General features: G+C 37.0%; 1 protein-coding gene across 3 annotated transcripts in view; it reads left to right on the top strand.

Moving 5' to 3' along the window:
* The window catches only part of Dlg2 (discs large MAGUK scaffold protein 2), a 1,293,772-nt gene that overhangs the window by 562,237 nt on the left and 711,568 nt on the right, over nt 1-19,967 (top strand). The window contains exon 1 of one of the 3 annotated variants that reach the window (XM_028770579.1): nt 17,335-17,643. The exons of the other annotated variants lie outside the window; for them this stretch is intronic. Coding sequence (XP_028626412.1) covers nt 17,335-17,643 — 309 coding nt within the window. Of the gene's footprint in view, nt 1-17,334; nt 17,644-19,967 lie in introns of those variants that run through there. 3 annotated transcript variants of the gene reach the window in all.

Below are 19,967 nucleotides of genomic sequence, written 5' to 3'. Positions count from 1 at the left end.
CAAACAACCAAAAAAATATAAGAATACAGTTTTATGCAAAAGTGCACCATAAGCATAATCTTTACAGGGTTTGAGTTGTTAAATATCTTAATCTAGACTGTTCAAAGCAGTAGACATCATCTACAAACAAATTCCATCCTCTAAAGTATGTCTATCATTCCTGACTCTGAGCTCGTGTGTCATACAAGTGAGTAGAAAGCTATGTTCAACACACCTTTTACCAAATTTCTAACCAATCCTAGGAGAAAGCATGATTATCTTCATGTCATAAATGGTGTAAGGCTGAAGGAGGCTGACCTAATCAGCAGTGTAGCTGGACTTCAAGTCCATTTCTTCCTCTTCTAGAGCTCTTTTTTTTAATTTTTATTTAATCTTTTTTAAATACACTCCAGATTTTATCCTCCTCCAAGTCTACCCTTTGACTGTTCCCTATTCCATACCTTCTCCCCACCCTGTCTCCACGAGATTGTCCCTACCTACCCAGCCCTGACCCCACCAGACCTCTAAACTCCCTGGGGCCTCCAGTCTCTTGAAGGTTAGGGACATCTTCTCTGACTGAACCCAACCCCATCAGTCCTCTGCTGTATATGTGTTGAGGGCCTCATATCAGCTGGTGTATGCTGCCTGGTTGATGATCCAGTGTCTGAGAGATCTCAAAAGTTAAGGTTACTTGAGACTGCTGGTCTTCCTATAGGTTCATCCCCCCTCCTCAGTTTCTTCCAGCTTTTCCATAATTCAACCACAGGGGTAGCAGCTTCTGTCCAGAGGTTGGGTGCAAATATCTGCATCTGACCCAACTGCTTGTTGGGTCTTCCAGAGGGCAGTCATGATAGGTCCCTTTTTGCAAGCACTCAATAGCCTCAGAAATAGTGTCAGGCCTTGGGGCCTCCCCTTGAGCTGGATGCCACTTTGGGCCTGTCCCTGAACCCCCCTTTTCCTCAGGCTCCTCTTCATTTCCATCCCTGCAGTTCTTTCAGACAGGAATAATTATGGGTCAGAGTTTTGACTGTGGGATGAAGGGCTCCATGCTTTCAAAGCTACACTATTAGCATCACAGGGAATTAGGCTGCATCCACACTTTCTGCTTAGTGTTTGACAGTGCTGGAAAGAATAGTAGAAAATTGCTTTAGGAGGAATGCATTAACGTGGATGTTTAGCATGAAATTTCTCAGAACTCTATCACTATTTTCTATTTATTTGACCCATAAATATCACAGAAATTGTGACTAGGTGTATACCCTTATCAAAATTAGATGATTTTGTTTTAAGATTAGGCTAGAAGTACAGTGCTATTTCTATCATCCAATATTTTTACAGACTTCTGTAATGTTTAAGTATAAATTGTATAATATGGATCTTAGATAGTTATAGTTGTAGTTTCAAGGTGTTCACCCTGTCATCGATCCTACCTCTGTCCTATCTCTCCCTTAATATCCTCCTTCATCCTCTTATACTTTTCTCCTTATCACGTAGTCTGTCTTTCACTTTTAGTTCATCTTTTTTCTGTTCTCCAGGTTTTACTTATGAAAGAAAATATGTACTCTATTTATAGCTTGTGTCATTTTAAATGGTGTCCTCTGGTTTTGTTCATTTTCCTAAAATGGTATGATTAGCTTCTTCTTCGAGAGTAAACAATATTTTGCCAGGTCATTTTATATATATATATATGTATATATATACATATATATATATATATATAATTCTCTTTATCTATTCATTGTGAAGAGACACTTAAGTTGATTTTAGATCTTTTCTATTCTTTTATTAGTGAAGCAACAAACAATGGGCACTATGTATTCTGACTTCATTTTCTTCAAATACAGACAAAAGAGAATGATAATTTTAAAGCCATTCAGCATTTCCTTTTTTCTTACTTCCCTTTTCCCTTCATTTCTTTCCTTTCTTTCTTTTGTATTTTGTTATTTGTTGTTTTACTTCAGTTTCTTGCACAGACATGTCAGTTTAAATTTGTCTCTAGTTTCAAAAAGACCTGATGCCCTCTTCCAGCTTCATGAATGTATGTGGTACAAAGACGTACATGCAGGCAAAGCCTCCATATGCATAAAATAATGAAAGACTTTTTGAAACTCTCCCTCATTACATCCCTGAAGTAAGTCACTGTAAGACCCTGAAATGACAGCATGGTTTCTTTTTGAGCACTGGCTAATGATGGCTGGAGACCAAGTAGGTTGGAGACCTCACAGGTTTCCCTGCAAGGGACAGCATGCATTTTGCCAAGCTCCCAGACTCCAGGCTCCTGACATGAGGCCAAAGATCTCCATCGATCCACACCTTTCAGGCATGTTGGACAGCCCTCTACAGCCCCTCCCAAAGAGAGGTTTGTGGCCACTGGTCATGTAGCAGAGGTAGAAGGCATGACTACAAGCTACAGAGCCTAAACAGATCTTCATATTAATGAGATATGTAAAGGCCAGAGGGTGTAGCCAGTTAAGCATTCCTTCCCAGACCTTCCTCCTTGCAAAAGGTATTTACCTCAGGCCTGCCCTGAGAATACAGGCTACAGCTTCATCCACTTTCCACCATGACAATAATAAACATTTTGAGACCATGGACTACCCCTCATCTTTGGGGCCCACAACTGGGGAACCATGGAAAAGGCCTTCAACTACAGAGCCACTGTTGAATCTCCAGCTGATGACCTCTCTACATTCTAGCCATGGAGGCCACCAATTCAGGCGAGCTAGCTATGACCCAGCCAAGTGAGTCTCCATTACCAAGAGTCTCATTTCCTGTGGGACACTGTCGGAGCCTGTCTCCCTTGCCCTTTTCGACTGCAGGTCAATCTAGACATATCCTCCCATCTCTGCCTCTCTTCAGCCTCTCAGTGACACCTGAGAGCCCAAGGGCTTGATACCAGTCGGTTCCTGGCCACCTCTTGGCCCAGGGATCCTCAATCTAAGGGTTCAGGCCCCTCTGGGGTCTCAGACTGTGTTCTCTCCATGTCCGGAGTGGAGCCCTGAGGCTTCCCACAACCTGGCATCCACCTGGTGCACATGGAGTGAACACAGTCAAATTCCAGCACTTCTATCTCTCTGAACTTTGGCTCCAGCCCCTTGGGTTGGCAGACACAGACTCACAATTCAGCCCAATAGGATCCATCTCCACACATACCCCACAACCCAACAAGCCATCTTACTAAATGTCCCCTCCTAGAAGGATATGTGCCATTGTTACAGTTTTTAGTGCAGTTTCCTTTCATGTTTGGGTGCAATGCATTTCCATGCATTTCCAATTCTGTTTTCTGGGGGATTTTTGAAGATGCAAGGCCTCATAACTTTTGCAATACAATGTATCTTTTTAAAGATATTGTTATCAAGATCGTTTAGGAGGAGTGAGGTAGAAGGAGGTGGTATTTTGACATCCTGTCTGCTTAATAGAAGAAAGTAAATACCAGGCTCCCTAGCAGATTGGATGCAAACAAACAATAAGTGTCCATCACCACCCTCAACTTTCCACAGAGTTCTTACTTAATGGAAGGCAGCAATTGAGAAATTATATAGATAAACCAAAGGTCATAGGATTTATCTTGTACTTTGCTAGCAGATGATTATTTAGGAAATAATATATAGTGATAGTCAATATTTACATATTTAAAATAAGGTATTTCAAGTACAAAATAAATGACTTTCTACAGAAAATACTTCATTGTTGATTGTATGCTGGTAAATTTGCTCTGGGTGAATTACCCCAAATGTAATTTCAATGTGAGTTCCTCAGCTCCAACTAGAGCATTTAGGTATGAACTCTGGGGATCAACCCAACTCTGAGAACCCAGGCCACAGGTAATTTGCAATTCATAGCTGTGTCCTAGGGTTGAATGAGATCAAGAATACAGATAATTTCTCTGGAAGGCCTCACAGTGGGCATTTTTGTACTTGATGTACAATACCACATTTCCTATAGTAAAGCAGGCCTACTTTCAGCATACTTACTTTCAGGAGCACAGAAAACCTCCAACCAAAGTATCTAATAACTCGTATCTGCCTAGCCTTCTCATCAACTGCGGCTTTACATAATTAGACTTTGACTTACTTCCAAAAGCCTTCATAGTTTGACTCAGAGATTGAAATTCAGTGGACTTATTTTGGACAAAGAGGAAGGGAGTGAGGGGAGTGAGGAAGAGGAAGAGGAAATTAGTACAACAGGGAGAATTAAGTCTGCCTACATGGTTGCAGTTTAATAGCTATATGACCTTGAATGATGAGCTACAATCTTTGAACACTCATTTCATCATTGAAAACAGGAATAACGTTGACTTTTGAGAAGTGTTAGAAGAATTAGGTTTATTTTTCTAGGTCTCTGGTATCTTCATAGTATGTAACAGCCATGGTTTGAACATGTGTTTGTAGCACTGTCAGGACAGGGTTTAGGAGGTGTGACCTTCTTAACAGAAGTATGTCATTGGTAGTAGGCTTTGAGGGTTTCAAACTCTCACCATTTTCATCTTCCTCTCCCTGCTTCCTGCTCCTGTCACCATGCCAGCTGCCACCATGACCAGGTGTCAGCTGCCATGCCTTCCTTCCATGACTGACTCTTATCCATCTGAAACCACAAGCCCAAATAATCTCTGGTCTTGGTGTTTTATCAGCAACAGAAAGTGGCTTAGACAGTGGCCAACAAGTTGGAGCTGCAGCCACTGTGACTGTCACACAGCTAGAGAGAGTGGGCTTGTATAAACCCAAACCTCTTTCCTGAGATTGCCAGGAACTGCAGATGCTCCCAGGCTTATATGCAAAAGTATAATTAAGGCAAAAATTTTATTTTCATTTAGGCCTTTCAAACTTAGACACAGCATTTCCATGAGACCACAAAATCTTGATTAGTCCTCTCCTAAGAAACTACAAATAGGAGCAGAGAAGGCAAATGCAAATTTTATGCTGATATTGAACTTAAAACCTAAGTTCTGGGTTTACTGAACATAATTCCTTTCTTATACTAGTCTGAGGATGAAGACAGTGACACAGTATCACAGCTCTATCCCTAGGGAATGTGCTGTGCTGCATAATGAAACAGGGAAAGACAGTGCAAAGGTTTTAGAATGGTCTTCTGAGGTTTGAGGTTTGGCTCTGACAATGAAACTCACTAACTGTGACCCTACATATGTTATATTATTACAATAAAGCTCAGATTTTCTTCTGTCCACTGTAAAGCTTTCAGAAGAATTACGAGGGTTCAAGCATCTGGCAGTATTTTAAAAATAAACATATGGATATTTTTTATTGAAGTAGATTATTGACTCACATAATATATCCGGATTATGGTTTACCCTCCCTCTACTCCTTCCCATTCCTCGCTATCGTTCATCCCATACAAATCCACCTGCTTTCTGTCTCTCATTAGAAAACAAACAGGATTCTAAGTAAATTAAAATAAAACAGAAATTAACATATAAGAATAGGACAAAACAAACAAATAGAAGGAAAAGAGCCCAAGAAAAGACACAAAACATGCAAAGACCTGCTCGTTTACACACTCAGAAATTCTGTAGAAACACTAAACTTAAAACCTTAATACCCTACAGACCTGTAGGGTAGAAGAGATAAAACAAATAAAATAAGATAAAACAACAAAAAAATAAGATTAAACAGAAAAACCACCAGATGCAGCATTATAAGCCAAGACACCTTCAAAGATGCTGTTGAGTTTGCTTTCTGTTGCCTATTTGCTGCTGGGCATGCAACCTACCCTGAAAGGTTGGTCTGTTCCTACAGTGAGACTCCCTCGGAGAAAACTAAGTCTTTATTTGTAAGTGGTTATTAATTGAGATTACTTCTGGCTTTTTTGGGCATGTTTATACTTCTCCTTTTAGCTCTAGGACCCCATCTAGCACAGACCCTTGCAAGCCCTGTACATACTGCCTCAGACTGCTGAATTCAGACATGTGTCGATACTGTTGGATTAGATGGCTTTGTTTTCTTGATGTCTTCCATCCTTTCTGGCTCTTACACTCTTTTCCCCTCATCGGCAGGGTTCCCTGAGCTCAGAGGAGAGGAATTTGTTGAAGACATCCTGTTTAGGAATGAGTGTTCCTAAGGCTCTCATTTTCTGAATATTCTGTCTGCCAGTCTCGGTATTTGCTCCCATCTGCCACTAGAGGAAGCAGTTCTGTTGACAGCTGAGCAAAGCCCTGATCTATGAATATAGCAAAATGTCAGTATGAGTCATTTTGCTGCTATGCTCTTTTAGTAGAACAGTAGTATTTTGTTTTATCCTAGGTCCCCAGGATATCTTGTGTCAGGTTTTTGGGTCCAAGCAGTGTCAAATACAGATTCCATCTTGTGGAGTGGGCCTCAAGTCAAACCAAATGTTGGTTGGTTATTCCTTCAAGCTTTTTTATTTCTATCATTGCACTAGAACAGGCAGAACACTGTTGTAGATCAAATGATTTGTGACTGGGTAGCTGTTTACCTTTCTCTTTTGGTAGTATGCAGAATACCTTCCTTTATCAAAGATGCTAGAATGCAGGGGTGAAGGCTCTATGTCAACACGAGCTTGACTTCTCAATGTTCAATGAGTTGTGTAGGTGTTGTCTTCAATACTGGGGTCTTGTCATCAGTTGTGAAGAGCTATCTACAGTCTTGGCAACAGTCTGATTTCTTTGGAGATTTCCGTGGGAAAACTTAGGCCAACAACTCAATGAGATGTAACACATTTCTAGTAAGGGAAACTTCATTTGGTGATAAGAGATGGCTAGTTGGGATTCTGTCTCCCATATTATTTGACATTCTCATTTAGATTACCTTCTGTGTGTGTGTGTGTGTGTGTGTGTGTGTGTGTGTGTGTGTGTGTATAAAACAAACATATAAATGGCAGCTTCTACTGTGTAAGGTTTCCATTAAATGGTCTATCCATCAAATGGTCCTTAATTTTATCTGTCTCTCAACATATTAATTTCCTCATCCCTACCCTCCCTTCTCTCCCCACTTAATCCTCCTCTTTATTGTCCTTCTTTCCTTCTATTTTACTTTCTTAGGGAGATCTACCTGCCCACCAAGTTTAACTCCAGTCCCTTACTCTATACCTAACCTCTGTGGTTTTACAGGTTTTAGCTTGGTTAACATTGACTTAACAGCTAATATCCATATAAAAGCAAATAGACACCATATTTATCTTTCTAGGTCTGGATTAACTCACTCAGGATGATTTTTTTTCAAATTCTATCAATTTGTCTGTGAATTTTTTTTTATTTCATCCTTGTTAATGGATGGGTGCTATTCTACTTCATAAATGTTCTACATTTTCTTTATCCATATATCTTTTGAGAAACATCTAGCTTGTTTCCAGTATCTGGCCATTATAAAAAGAAGAAGAAGCAATGAACATGATTGAGCAACTATTTCTGCTGTAGAATGAGACATCCTTTGGGTAAATGCATAAGTGTAGTATAGCTGGATCTTCAGGTATATTAATTTCAATCTTCCTGAGATACTGCCACACTGATTTCAATAGTGACTGTACAGGTTTACATCTGCATCAGTGATGAATGAGTGTTCTCCTTATTACACATACTTCCCATCATGAGCCATTTGTTTTATTGATCTTAGCCATTCTGATGGTTATAAGATCAAATCTCAAAGCAAATTAATTTGTATTTTCCTAATGACTAAGGATATTTAACACTTCGTTAAGTGTTTCTCAGTCATTTTAGTTTCCTTATTTTAGAACTCTCTGTTTAGATCTGTACCACATTTGTAATTTGGGTTATGTTTTCATGTTAACTAGTTTTTTGAGTTCTTTATATATTTTAGATTATCTCTCTACTGGGTGTTTTACACAGTTTCGTTTTATGTCTCATGTATAGTCTGGATCTCTGCTTTATTGAAAGTTCTAGTCTTTATCAGTGCTGAATTATGAAAAATTATAGAAACATTCTGTATATTTTCAAATTATAAACTAGTGTCTTTTTCCAAATATAGAGTAACCAGGATCAAACAAATCCTATGTTTGAGATTCACTCCAAGTGTTCAATTGATTGTGGATGTGTTCTTGGTGATTTTGTTACTTATCATCTGCATCAAGGCATCTTCTTCAAAATACAAAAGACAAGTTTATGATCAATATAGGATATTGATATTCAGTTGAATTAGGCTAATTTTTACTGACAATCTCTTCACTGACTTTGCAGATTTTTAAGCTATCAACATGTAGAACGTACAAGTAGAATAGGGAGGGGTGTTTGAAACTGATATGTGAGTGGATAGATATATAGGTAGGTGGGTAGGTAGGTAGGTACACAGATAGACAGATGATAGAAAGGTAGATAGATAGATAGATAGATAATAAACAAATGATAATAGATTGTAGATTATAATTTGATAGACATTATGTTAAGTATTTTCCAGAAATTAACTCATTTTATCCTTATATGATAATGCTGAAGTAAGAAATTTATTCTTTTATGGGTAAAGAAACACAAATTGAGGGAGTTTATGTGACTTGCTCAAATTTATGATATGGTATCATTGGAATTGAGATGTGAACCAAGAAGTCCGACTTTAGAATTCCTGCCTCATTCATCATCAATGAGAAAAACTAAGTATATAAATGCTGCACAAAGCTTATCACAGTGGAAGAGAACACATACAGGTGTTAGAAGAAGAACGCCATCGGAGTTCAAATACTTGTACCTCAATGAAGATATGTTCAACCTCTAAATGGACACAGTAGAGATCTGTCATGGAAGGGGAGGAGGCTTTCATTCCAACCTTTGCATAGATGATTGAAATAGGATATGATGGTGATTTCAGAGGCCAGTCACTCACCATAAGATCAAAGAAGTCTATGTGCAAACTTTATTGAAAAACTGAAATCGACAATATGAGAAAAAAACATATTTACAATTTTGTATTTTTCAACCACCTTGCAACATTGAATCTACATTTCTTAAGTCATAAGGAAACAATGATTAAAACTAAACTTGTTGGCATTGTATCATTGTCAACTATTCCTATTGTTTACAATTTGGTATGATGTCATAACAATATTTTAAAACTTATGGAGTTGTAATAAAGATAAAACAGCTAGCTCATAGCAGTATCAGAATTACAGCATTTGTCCAGAACGGAAGCAGGGTGTTTTGTAAGTATGGTTCCATGACAGGATTTACTGATAGATAATAGTTTTATTATAGGAAGAAGGTGAAAAGGAGATTGTGAATATAAAATAAAGGATGACCTTAGTTCTCCAGAAGCTTGAAGTGTGGTAGTTCAGACAAATTTGTCCATATATAAAGCTCACCTCATGGGACAAAGTTCAACAGCAGGGAAGACTCCTACATCTTGTTTCTGTATGTGCCATTTCATTACTGTATGCATCTTTGCATTTTATACCTCTACTCTCACTAGAATTTTCTCATGTCTACAGCTTCATAGCACAATTTCTGGTATGAAATAAGCACTCACTAAATATGTACTAAATCAAATGAATACACTCAAAAGTAAAAATCATGTGGAACCACCAAAGAGATGATTAATTAAATGTAAATTTAAAGTACTCTGGCCACAGCAAGGCCAATTAGGTCTAAAATTTTTAAACTGTCACATCTCTGAGGAAAGGAAATGATTTAGCTGGAGGAGGGCCTGTCGTTTCTACTAATCCATGCTTCTGCCTTTAGGCCAATCCACAGATGAATTACCTCTGACAAGTCATGGTCTGTCTTATTTTTAACTCAGAAGGTTTTTAAAAGCATTTCAGTAAGTTCAGAGACCATCCATTACCTATAATACTCTAGAAAGTAAAATTGTATATAGTTATTGTAATGAAAGACTGTTTCTTTTTTCCCTCCCCCTCCTCTCTCCCTTCCAGATCCCTCCCTCCATCTATCTCCCTTGATCATTTTGCTCCCCCTTCTACTTCTTTGTAGGATTGAAGCATCCACACTTTGGTCTTCCTTCTTCTTATGCTTCATATGGTCAGTGGGAGGGGAGGCCCTTGGTCCTGTGGAGGCTTGATACCCCAGCATAAGAGCAAGAAAGGGTAGGTGGGTGGAGGAGCACCCTCATAGAGGCAAACTGGAGAGGGGGATTGGTTGGGGGGTTTGCTAAGGGGAACTAGAAGGGGAACAACATGTGAAATGTAAATAAGTAAAATAAGAAATAAAAAAGATTGTTTCCAGCTTCTGGTTCCCTCCCTAGTTCTATATGTGACAATTTAAGAAATCCAAGAACTTGGCTTCAAGGGGAACTGGGAGGCATTAGGATACTGCTTCACATTTGTTACAACATATACCTGAGATAACTAACCAACAATGAGAAATGGTTGATTTTTGGCAGCACTTTGGGAAGTTCTAGTCTGTGTTCATTTAGTCCCATATTTTTGAGCCCATGGTAAGACAACACATCACAGCACAGGGTAGATAAGGCACATGAGGTCTCTCACTAGGTCCCACCCCTTAATGGTTCCTCTTTCAAAATTATCATTCTAATATTCTAGTTGTAATTTTGTATACACTGAGAGTACTTCCAACAACCTAGAAACTACTTTGCATCATACTATCTATTATGTTCCATCCCAACCCCCCCCCACACACACACCACAGGATATCATTTAACCATAAAGAAGAAGGAAATCCTATTACTAAGCTACAACATAGGTGATGCAAGGACATAACTCAGAATGGAGTGAGTCAGTTACTCATGGACATAAAATGTAAGAAATGTATAAAGTAGTGAAATCCTTAGAAAGATAAAGTAGAATGATGGGTGACAGAGCTAAGGGTAGGAAGAAGAGTGTGAGTGATTAATGAGTCAGATTTTTTAAAATTTTTAATTTTTAAAAATGCATACATGTATACTATATATCTTAATCTTAGCCATCCCTCACTCCCTTCTAGGGTGGCTGCCAGACTTTCCATCACATCTCTCTTGCAATTTCATATCCTCCATTTATAAGTTTTTTATTTACTCATTTTTAACCCACTCAATTAAATTAGTGCTACCCTTATGTGATTGAGTATGGGGTCATCCACTGAGCCATAAGGAACCTACTGATAGTCACACTGGGAAAGAAAAGAGACACCCTCATTCATAGCAAATATCAAAAATAGCTTCTTGACTCAGGAAGCCACTCCCTCCCATGCTGATATTTCAACTGGCTTGATCTTGTGATGTATGTGTAAGTAACTCCAGGTGCTGTGAGTTCATGTATGTAATAACCATGTTGTGACCAGAGAACAGAATGTCACGGCACTCTTCCACCACACAAACCCCCAATCCTCCACCTTTTTCTGACCCTCTTCTGTGATACTCCCTGAGGTTTGACAGGGAGCGCTGCTTGACATAGGTACCTAAGGACTCAGGGGTACTTATCTTTGGGACTTTGAACGGTTATGAATCTCTGCATTAACTCCTCCTTTCTGCAGTAAGAAGCTTCTCTTACCCAGGCTGGTAGCAGCAGTGATGGATTGATGTAGAATTTTAATGATTCAAGCCAAATGGATTTTAGATATCTTTTATATAACCATGTTTGTACTCCACAGAGCTGTACTCAACATTAATAAAACAATTTTATAAATATTTCTATGAACATAATAATGTTTACATTTTTAAACTTTGCAGTTTGATTGTCAGGGGGCCCAGGCAGGCTTTCCATTTCTTTTACCTCTCTTATGCACATGTCTAAACTTCTGAGTTGTTTATTATATTATTATTATTATTATTATTATTATTATTATATTAATAATATTAATAACTATTATTAATATATTATCTCTTGGGAAGAACTATGGTTTTAATAGAGGTTAATATAGTCTGATGTTCTTTCTTTATTTTAGGCTTTTAAAAAAGATAGTTTATTTGTTTTGTTATATGATATTACTTTTGATTGCATGTGGGGGAAGCACACTGTATAAACGAAGTACGTATGGAGGCCAGAAGGAAGCGTTGACGCCCTTGGACCTGGAATGACAGTGGTTGTGAGCAGCCAGGGGTGTGTGTGCTGGGAACAAAAATTGGGACTAAAACTACAAGAAAACCAAGTGTTCCAAACCACACAGCCATCTTTAAATCCCTATAACTATAGAGCATTTGCTTTGAACTGAGGAAATACTCCAGTTTACACACAACTTATAAAAGAAAAAAAATTTTGATATCTTGAGAAAAAAATCCAGCTGTCAGGAAGCACAGCTTTTATGAATTAATACCTTGATAAAACAAAGAACTTAGTTTAATACTTAGATCATTAATCCATTTTCCCACAGAATTAGTTTATTACAATTACATAACTAGCCATAACAAATGCTGCACTGAATTGATGACCATAAGAACCCATTGTTACTTTGTTGTTTAAATCGCAATACTCCTTTATCCATCTTACACTGAGAGGTGTAACATAGACTAAAATACTCATGTTGGTGTGATTACTGTAAAATAATTCTGTCTTCTCTCTTGATGATTTTAATAAACACTAATTATTCCTTTATGCTTAGATTAGCGGTTACAGAAGCAAAGAAGAGAAGCTCTTTTTAACCCAATAGTGATGGCATATGCTATGTTTTGAGAAGGGAATGGAAAAAAGCAAAACACAAATCTTATTTTACATATGCACCCACTCTAAAGATGGCATTATCTATGGGAATGAAAACTCTAGCCAGGAAAACTTCCTTGATAGATAACGGGCAGGATAGGATAGATTAAAATTTATTTTAGGCCTCACTTTGGTAGTCTAGGATTGGAGCAAGGGTGCATAGCAGTTAAGTAGCTATTGGATCAGTGTATAGTAAATTTATATTATCTTACATTAGCAAACTCACAATAGTGATAAAAAAGACAAATATTAAAGATACTTAAACCAACAAATATAGATACTTTAGTGTGTGAACTTGCTGGGTGAGACGTGGGGGGTTTACAGAAGTTAGTTGCATCTCAAAGCATGAGAACAAATTACTTGCAGAGGTATAGCTCAGCACATAAATTCAGTTGATAAAGTATGCAGATTAGAAAAGATTAGCAATTTCACTATTGTTCTTTTCAGAATCTCTAAAACAATGTCACATAATTAGTGTTCTGATCTGTGGAATGATGCTACTGTGTGCATTAGAACATAATAAGTCTACATTTCCTGAAAACTGTTTTATAATTTAGTCTTACCACTAACTCTGATTTATATGCTTTTTGTATCTTCAGATCACTTAAAAAGGTTTTGGTTCTTATTTCCTATCAACTTTGGCTGTCCAGGCTACATCTCTCCATCCCTGTAAACATGTCCATCCACAAAGAACTACTGCTTGTGATGTCTCATTAGATTTATTACTGAATTGGCTTAGCATTTTGGAAATAATTTTAATATCTGTAATATTTTAAATATTCTAAGTTATCTCATTTTGAAAGGTGAATGTGCTAGGATCTTACAGTTATCACACCCAGAGAGACACAGAATAGTATTGACTTGCTAGTATTTATACATTTATGATTTTTCATTTTTCAAATCAAAGAAGATTCTATCTAATGCACTATGGCATTCTGTGATTATTTAACTTATTACTTGTGGCAGCTAAAGGGCTTCTGCTTTCCAGTTCTCTTGCAGTATGCACTTAGCTCTTTTGTAATTAATATTTTCCTTTCCCATATGGATAGAGCGCCTGAAAGAAATTTTATCTGAAAAAAATTCTGCATAATATATTTTAGTACACTTCAATTTCTTTAGTGATTCATCTGTGCTGTTTATTTTTATTAAACAAACCAGGCCAGGATATTAGTTTTGAAGTCTTGCTCTAAGATGAGGGCTTGTTCTACAGAGTCAATGCCAGGTCACAGAGAGTTCAGTAAGACACACTCATCGAGGCATTACCCAGTGTGTCTTATGTCTAGTTAAATCACAGTGATAAGTAGGATGTGTGCTTGTACATTGCTAATTCTTGTTTCACCAGAATTTGATGTCATCTCATGGTTATTACAGCTGTCCAATTACAAATGATCAAATTGGATTATTGTTAATTAGTGGGTCTGTCTACTTCTGTACAATGGTACAGAAATCTTGTCAGCTGAATTTATCTGGTTAACTGGTCTGTATTCAGATGTAGAAAGCCAAATGTCCTGTTTGGAAACAAAAAACAAAAAAACAAAACAAGAAGAAACTTTGGTGGAAAGGAGAAGGCTGAAGATAAAAATTAGTTTACACATGCAGAAGTGAAATAATGATTTCAATATAGTCTTTTAGTGACCTTGATAAATGGGTGCTGTGATCTTAAAGTATCTTTAAGGGCAAGTAACACTGTCTATGAAATAGCTACTTATTTATATACTAAGAAATGATATGCTGGGTTTATGAAAACGAATATCCTATGGCCTTTTTGATGTGAAGAAATAGCTCATTTGAAAAATCACTTCATAGCAGATTTAGAATCTTATGATGATTTATAACACCTTAATAATGCTCATCCAGGAAACTTTCTGTCTGGCTGCATAGTGTATATACCATTACAGAGCTTGATAGATATATACTGACTTACTCTTTACAGATTGAATTTTATCCTTGAGAAGAAATGAGTGAGGATGGGATATGCCTTCTCTGAATTTGCCAATAGACCTTTGAGCAATGAACCACCAGAGAACCATCTGTGGCTATATTTGATCAAAGGGATCCATACTTTTCAATCCCTGACACTGTCATTTGGGAGTGATGACATTGCTCTACTTTGTCAAATACCAGTTTAAAGTCATGCATCGTGCCAGTACAAGAGAGGTTCTGAAGCTCTCTGGGGCATTATCTGACCTAGAAGTTCTTTCTGATATTAGTTATACCTTGATCTAAAATAAAGGTGATAGGTTTGGAAGTGGAAAACAGATTTCCTCTTTTCTTTCTATTGAGTACTCTGTAGTGATATTTTTGCCTAAGTTTTAATGTCCTTTTATATTGATTTTTGTCTCCTTGATTCTCTTTCAGGAGGAAAATGAAGTTATTATTATCTCTGCCCAATAGTTCAAATCATGATCATTCTCTTCCTCTTCCCTCTGCTCCTCTTCCTCCTCCTCCTTTTCTTCTTTAAACAAACCTCCATATAAAGAACATCATCTCAGATGTAGCACCAAAATCTAAACAGCATACCTGTCTCTGGAGCTTTTCTGGCTTAAATATCACTATAAAAACTAAGTTATCTCCTTATTTCTTTACGTGTGTGTGTGTGTGTGTGTGTGTGTGTGTGTGTGTGTGTACACATGTATGTATGCACATGCATGTGGGCACAAATCTTCACTCAAAAATAAAACAAAGGGGGAAAAAAGGATTGCTAGGAGGTATGTTCGGCACTTGGGAAAATGATTAGTATCAGACTAAAGGCTTCTTCTTTGTTTTATTTGGGAGGAATTTTTAGTTTGTTTGCTTATTTATTTAGTCAGTTAGTTTTAAGTTTTGATATTTGTATGGTCATGGCTATATTTGAATCACTATGTAGCTCAGGCTTGTCTTAAGGTGCCTGGAGTCCTTCTTCACCCATCTGAGTGCAATATGACAAGTGTATATCAATATTATTATGTATCTATAGTGTCTGTAGCTAGTTAGTTAGTTAGTTAGTTAGTTATGGCTGCTGGTAACCTATGTATAAATATATGTATATATATAAAACCATGCACAGGAGATCAGGAAAAGGACATGGTGTCTTCTGCTGTATCAACCTCTACCTCATTCCTTTGAGATAAGCTCTCTTACTGGAATTAAGCTGGAGGCAAATCAAGTCCCAGGGAGCCTCTTATCTCAGACTCTGTCCCTTATAGTACTGACATTACAGTACATGGCCACATCCAGCTCAGCAAACTTATTTTGAATACCTTCTTTACTAAACTTGATATTATTGTGTAGAACCTGGGGAAAAATCATTTTGTATGAGTGTTTGTAGAGACATGTTTCTACTGTTTCTATGGTGTTTGAACCTAGCAATAAAGGTTTACCAAGAGTCCTTGTGTAGAGGTAAGCATGGTAATGGTTCTGGAACCTGAAGAAAGCAGTGCCGAGTGAGCAGAAGTAGGTGGGTACTTTCCCTGAACCTCATCAGTCCCTGGGAAGGCAAGTCTGATGGCATTTCGTGGTTATGACTAAACTAGTTATAGAATGGCTATCCCTTCCTCATTCCTTGCTAGATGACAACTTACTTTTTAATGAAATCAATGCGTCTTATCTTTAGGAACTTGCAAAAGATGTTGACAGTCTGGTCAAAGATATGTAAATTCAAAAAGACAATGTTGTTTCTAAGTGTGGTTGTATTTAGTCCTTCCCTTTACTGAAAATACCGTGGATGTGTTCGAGAAGCAGGCCAAAATTGAAATATAGGCATGTCCACATTGGAAAAAAATATTTAAAATTGGATAAGTTTCACTCATTTTTAGTTAAATATTTTGAAAATTATGTCTTATAAAAACCAAACTATGAATGGCAGGGTTGAATACATCTTTCATTTTAAAATGCAGACTCTTTCTGTGGTGAATGAATTTGTTGTGGTAAAGTATTTGGAAGTAAATCCTCAGAATAATTTGGGGTGAGGAAAATACTAGTGTAGAATAAACCAACCTATCATCTTTGAATCTTAAAAGTCATCATATTTTGAAAGAAATAGAATTAATAATTATTCATACTATGAAGAACATATACTTGTATTATAGCATGTAATCATGATTTAAAATAAATTAAATTCAAAATTTAAAGGATCCCAGTAACACTTTGACCTTGATCATTTTTTTAAAAAAATTAATTGATATTTTTTTGGAGTTAATATTGAAGTTCTGATTTCATTATTTCCTGATTTGGTCTATGTCTTGGCAACTGGAGAAGTGATTCCCAGAAATAGCTCACATTTCCTTTCCAGGTTAACTTTCCCCGCACTTCGAATTGCTTATGCTATAGTATTTCTGCCTAGATCCATCGTTTCTCGAAAGAAAGATCCTGCTGCTCTGGTAAAAAGTTCTCTTTCCTGAGATCTGTCTTTCATGTGTGGGTCAGGGAGGAGGGAAAACTGAGAATGCCAAATTTTGAGGAGTATTCGTTCCTGTGGAGCTCCATCCAAAAAGAGCTTGTAACACAGTGTACAGTCTTGTAGCCCAGCTGTGTGGAGCATTGATTGCTTCTGCCTAGAGCAGGGATACTGTCAAGTTGCTCTGTGAGTTGAGTCATCTATTGACAAAGAGCTACCAGCCCGCAGATAATGCTGTGCAGAGCTGCTCTCACTGCTCCCTCTGCTCCCACGATGAACCGCTTATAGCAGCTGTCAAAGATACTGAGGCATCCACAGGGAAAAAAGATTTTACAACTGCCTGGAAGAAAGGGGTGTGAGGGAGGAAGCCTTTCTATGCAGAGCTGACCAAAGAAAAGAGTAGGCATCAGTACACTATGAATGCATACCTCACCAAGCAACACAGCTGCAGCCGGGGGTCCGATGGGATGGATGTCGGCAGGAGTGCACCCACCCTCATCAGGGATGCCCACTGCGCCTGTGGCTGGCAGAGGAATACTCAGGGGCTCGGGTACAGTTCCCAAACTATGCCCTCCTCAGGACCTGGGGGCCCGGCTTCAAACAGGACCAAGCTGGTCACCTTGTGGGATAGTGTACGGAAAAGCCCCCACAAGACCAGCACCAAAGGCAAGGGGAATTGTGGGGAGCGATGTGCCTGCCCACATGGTTGGTTCAGCCCTGCACAGGTGAGCTTTTTCTTTGTGACTTTCTTTCTGTTCTAAGAAAGTTGTGTTTAAAGGTCAGGGTGGCTTGAAAACTTTGCTGAGTCCTTGCTGCCTGGGATTGTCTGCTTGGAAAAATATTAGAAAAAAATGGTTTTCTAGTTTCACACGTGTTTGTGGTTTTACACTTCTGGGCGGCGGGTAGAAATTGAGGGATGCTGTGTGTGGTTGTCAGTGACTTTTCCTCCACTTCACGTTCTCAAATCCCCAGATGATTTTTAGGATTCTGTAGCACGTTCTGTTAGCAGCCTAATCACAGTTCAGTTTTCTTTTCTCTTCAGCCTCCTTTTAAAATTGGTATTACTATTATTTTAAGGAACAGAAAGGAATTAACTCTAATCTGACACTTCCCACCATAATAAAAATAAAAGAACATTTATTTTTCCATCAAAGAAGAGGCTTGATGTGTGTTACACTGGCTTTACTCTTACGATACTATGTGTCTTTTCAGTTGTGGAGGAAAAAAAATGTTTTTACAGCACAGTTCATTTTACAAATGAAAAGACTAATTGGAAGCACCAGGGAGGGTAATCATACTTAGAATAAAAAGAAGGGAACACAATCATAGAGGAGCAATGAGGTCATTTATATTAGGACTACAACCATTTCTCTTACAATGCCTTTCTGAACATACGCATATTTATTTAACTTGATTCCTAAATTTCTTTTGCTCTTGAATTACTAGCCTTTCGACAGAAATAAATTGTTCTTACTTATGTTTTCCTGCTTCAAGAAAGGCGGAGAGCAACTCTTGCAAATGCTATAAATATAAATAAAATGCACCTGTAGTCACTATTATAAACACAGAGTAGAGAGTATTCTTGAATATGCACTGGAAAGAACAAGCTGTATTTGCAGGGGAAAAATATCAATTTCAATATTTTTAATATAATTGAAAAGTAGATATTGATCATGAATAAAGTATTATGATCTAAGAGATGTAGAGGGGTTTTAATTTTGATAATAGTTTTTCCTAAGTACTTCCAAGAATGCCATATATCACTAATTTTTACTAGTATAATTATGTATTCATGGCCTAGCATATGGCTTTTTGATTCATTGGTAGGAGAGTAAAAGCTTTACTTAGAAAGACAGAATCTTAGATCTTGTTTTACCAACTGCTTTAGCTTTAAATGGAGACGAGTTATGGGAAATGTAGTCAAATTTCAAAGTTAATATGAACTCTAAACTAATCTTGACAATTTTCATGATTATGTGTACTCATTGGTAAAACATTGGTTTAATATTTTTTAACTTGTAAGAGTGCATAGGTTGCATTGAATTTTCCTAGTAAAAGGAAACTTACTAATAACATATAACTTATAATTTTTACATGGAGAAATCAAATTTGGGTTATTACTTGAATAATTTTTTATTCAAGAAGTAATATGGTTTTATTTCTATAAATGATGATTTCCCAAACAAAAATCCTTAAAACTACCTTGTACTAACAACATAGCAAAAACATTAGCATATGTTCCAGCCAAGAGAAATTTTCTCCCTTTTCAACCAAATCAGCTTCCTGCTTGGCTGAAATTTATAACCAGTTAATACTTTAAGAGATTGATATAGACTCTGCACTGGTAATTAAGGAGTCAGTGACATATGAGAAGGCAATAAATTGAAGCAGCACCAATCTCCTTTACTCCTTAGCTATACATTTCCGGACAGTTTCTTGTCACTTACATATACTTTATTGTTGGCTACCATAGTGTACATCTATGTTGGATTATTATCCCATATCATTTAAGCATTACAGTAACAGTCTTTCCTCATAAGAATTCTCTTTTTCATTCTTTCTTATCTCAGACCTGCAAAAGTTCTATGCTAGACTGATTGTTCTCTCTCTTCCCCTTTTCTCTACCCATTCAAATAGATGACACAGAATAATTTTAATTTTGTAATACATGATTGTGCATAAATTTTATATATATATATATATATATATGTATATATATATATATATATATATATATATATATATATAGTTGGGTATACTATATATGTGTGTGCTATATTGTATACATATTTTCATATATATATGTACATATTCATGTATACATTTATGTAGCTTTATATAGAGGTAAGTTGATATTCTATATCATTCTTAATTTATCACTAGGAGAATAATAGCTTTCAAATAATACTTCACTCTCTTCACTTGAAATAATCCTTAATTGAAAATATTTCCCTTATCATTTAGGGAAATTAAATGCAAGGAAATATGCAGAAATTGAAACGTCATATATATATATATATATATATGTATATATATATATATATATATA

This window comes from Grammomys surdaster, unplaced genomic scaffold, assembly GCF_004785775.1.
Source record: "Grammomys surdaster isolate TR1022 unplaced genomic scaffold, NIH_TR_1.0 203, whole genome shotgun sequence".
NCBI classification, from domain to species: domain Eukaryota; kingdom Metazoa; phylum Chordata; class Mammalia; order Rodentia; family Muridae; genus Grammomys; species Grammomys surdaster.
Note: the sequence above shows the minus strand (reverse complement) of the source record. Positions and strands in the feature narration are given on the sequence as shown.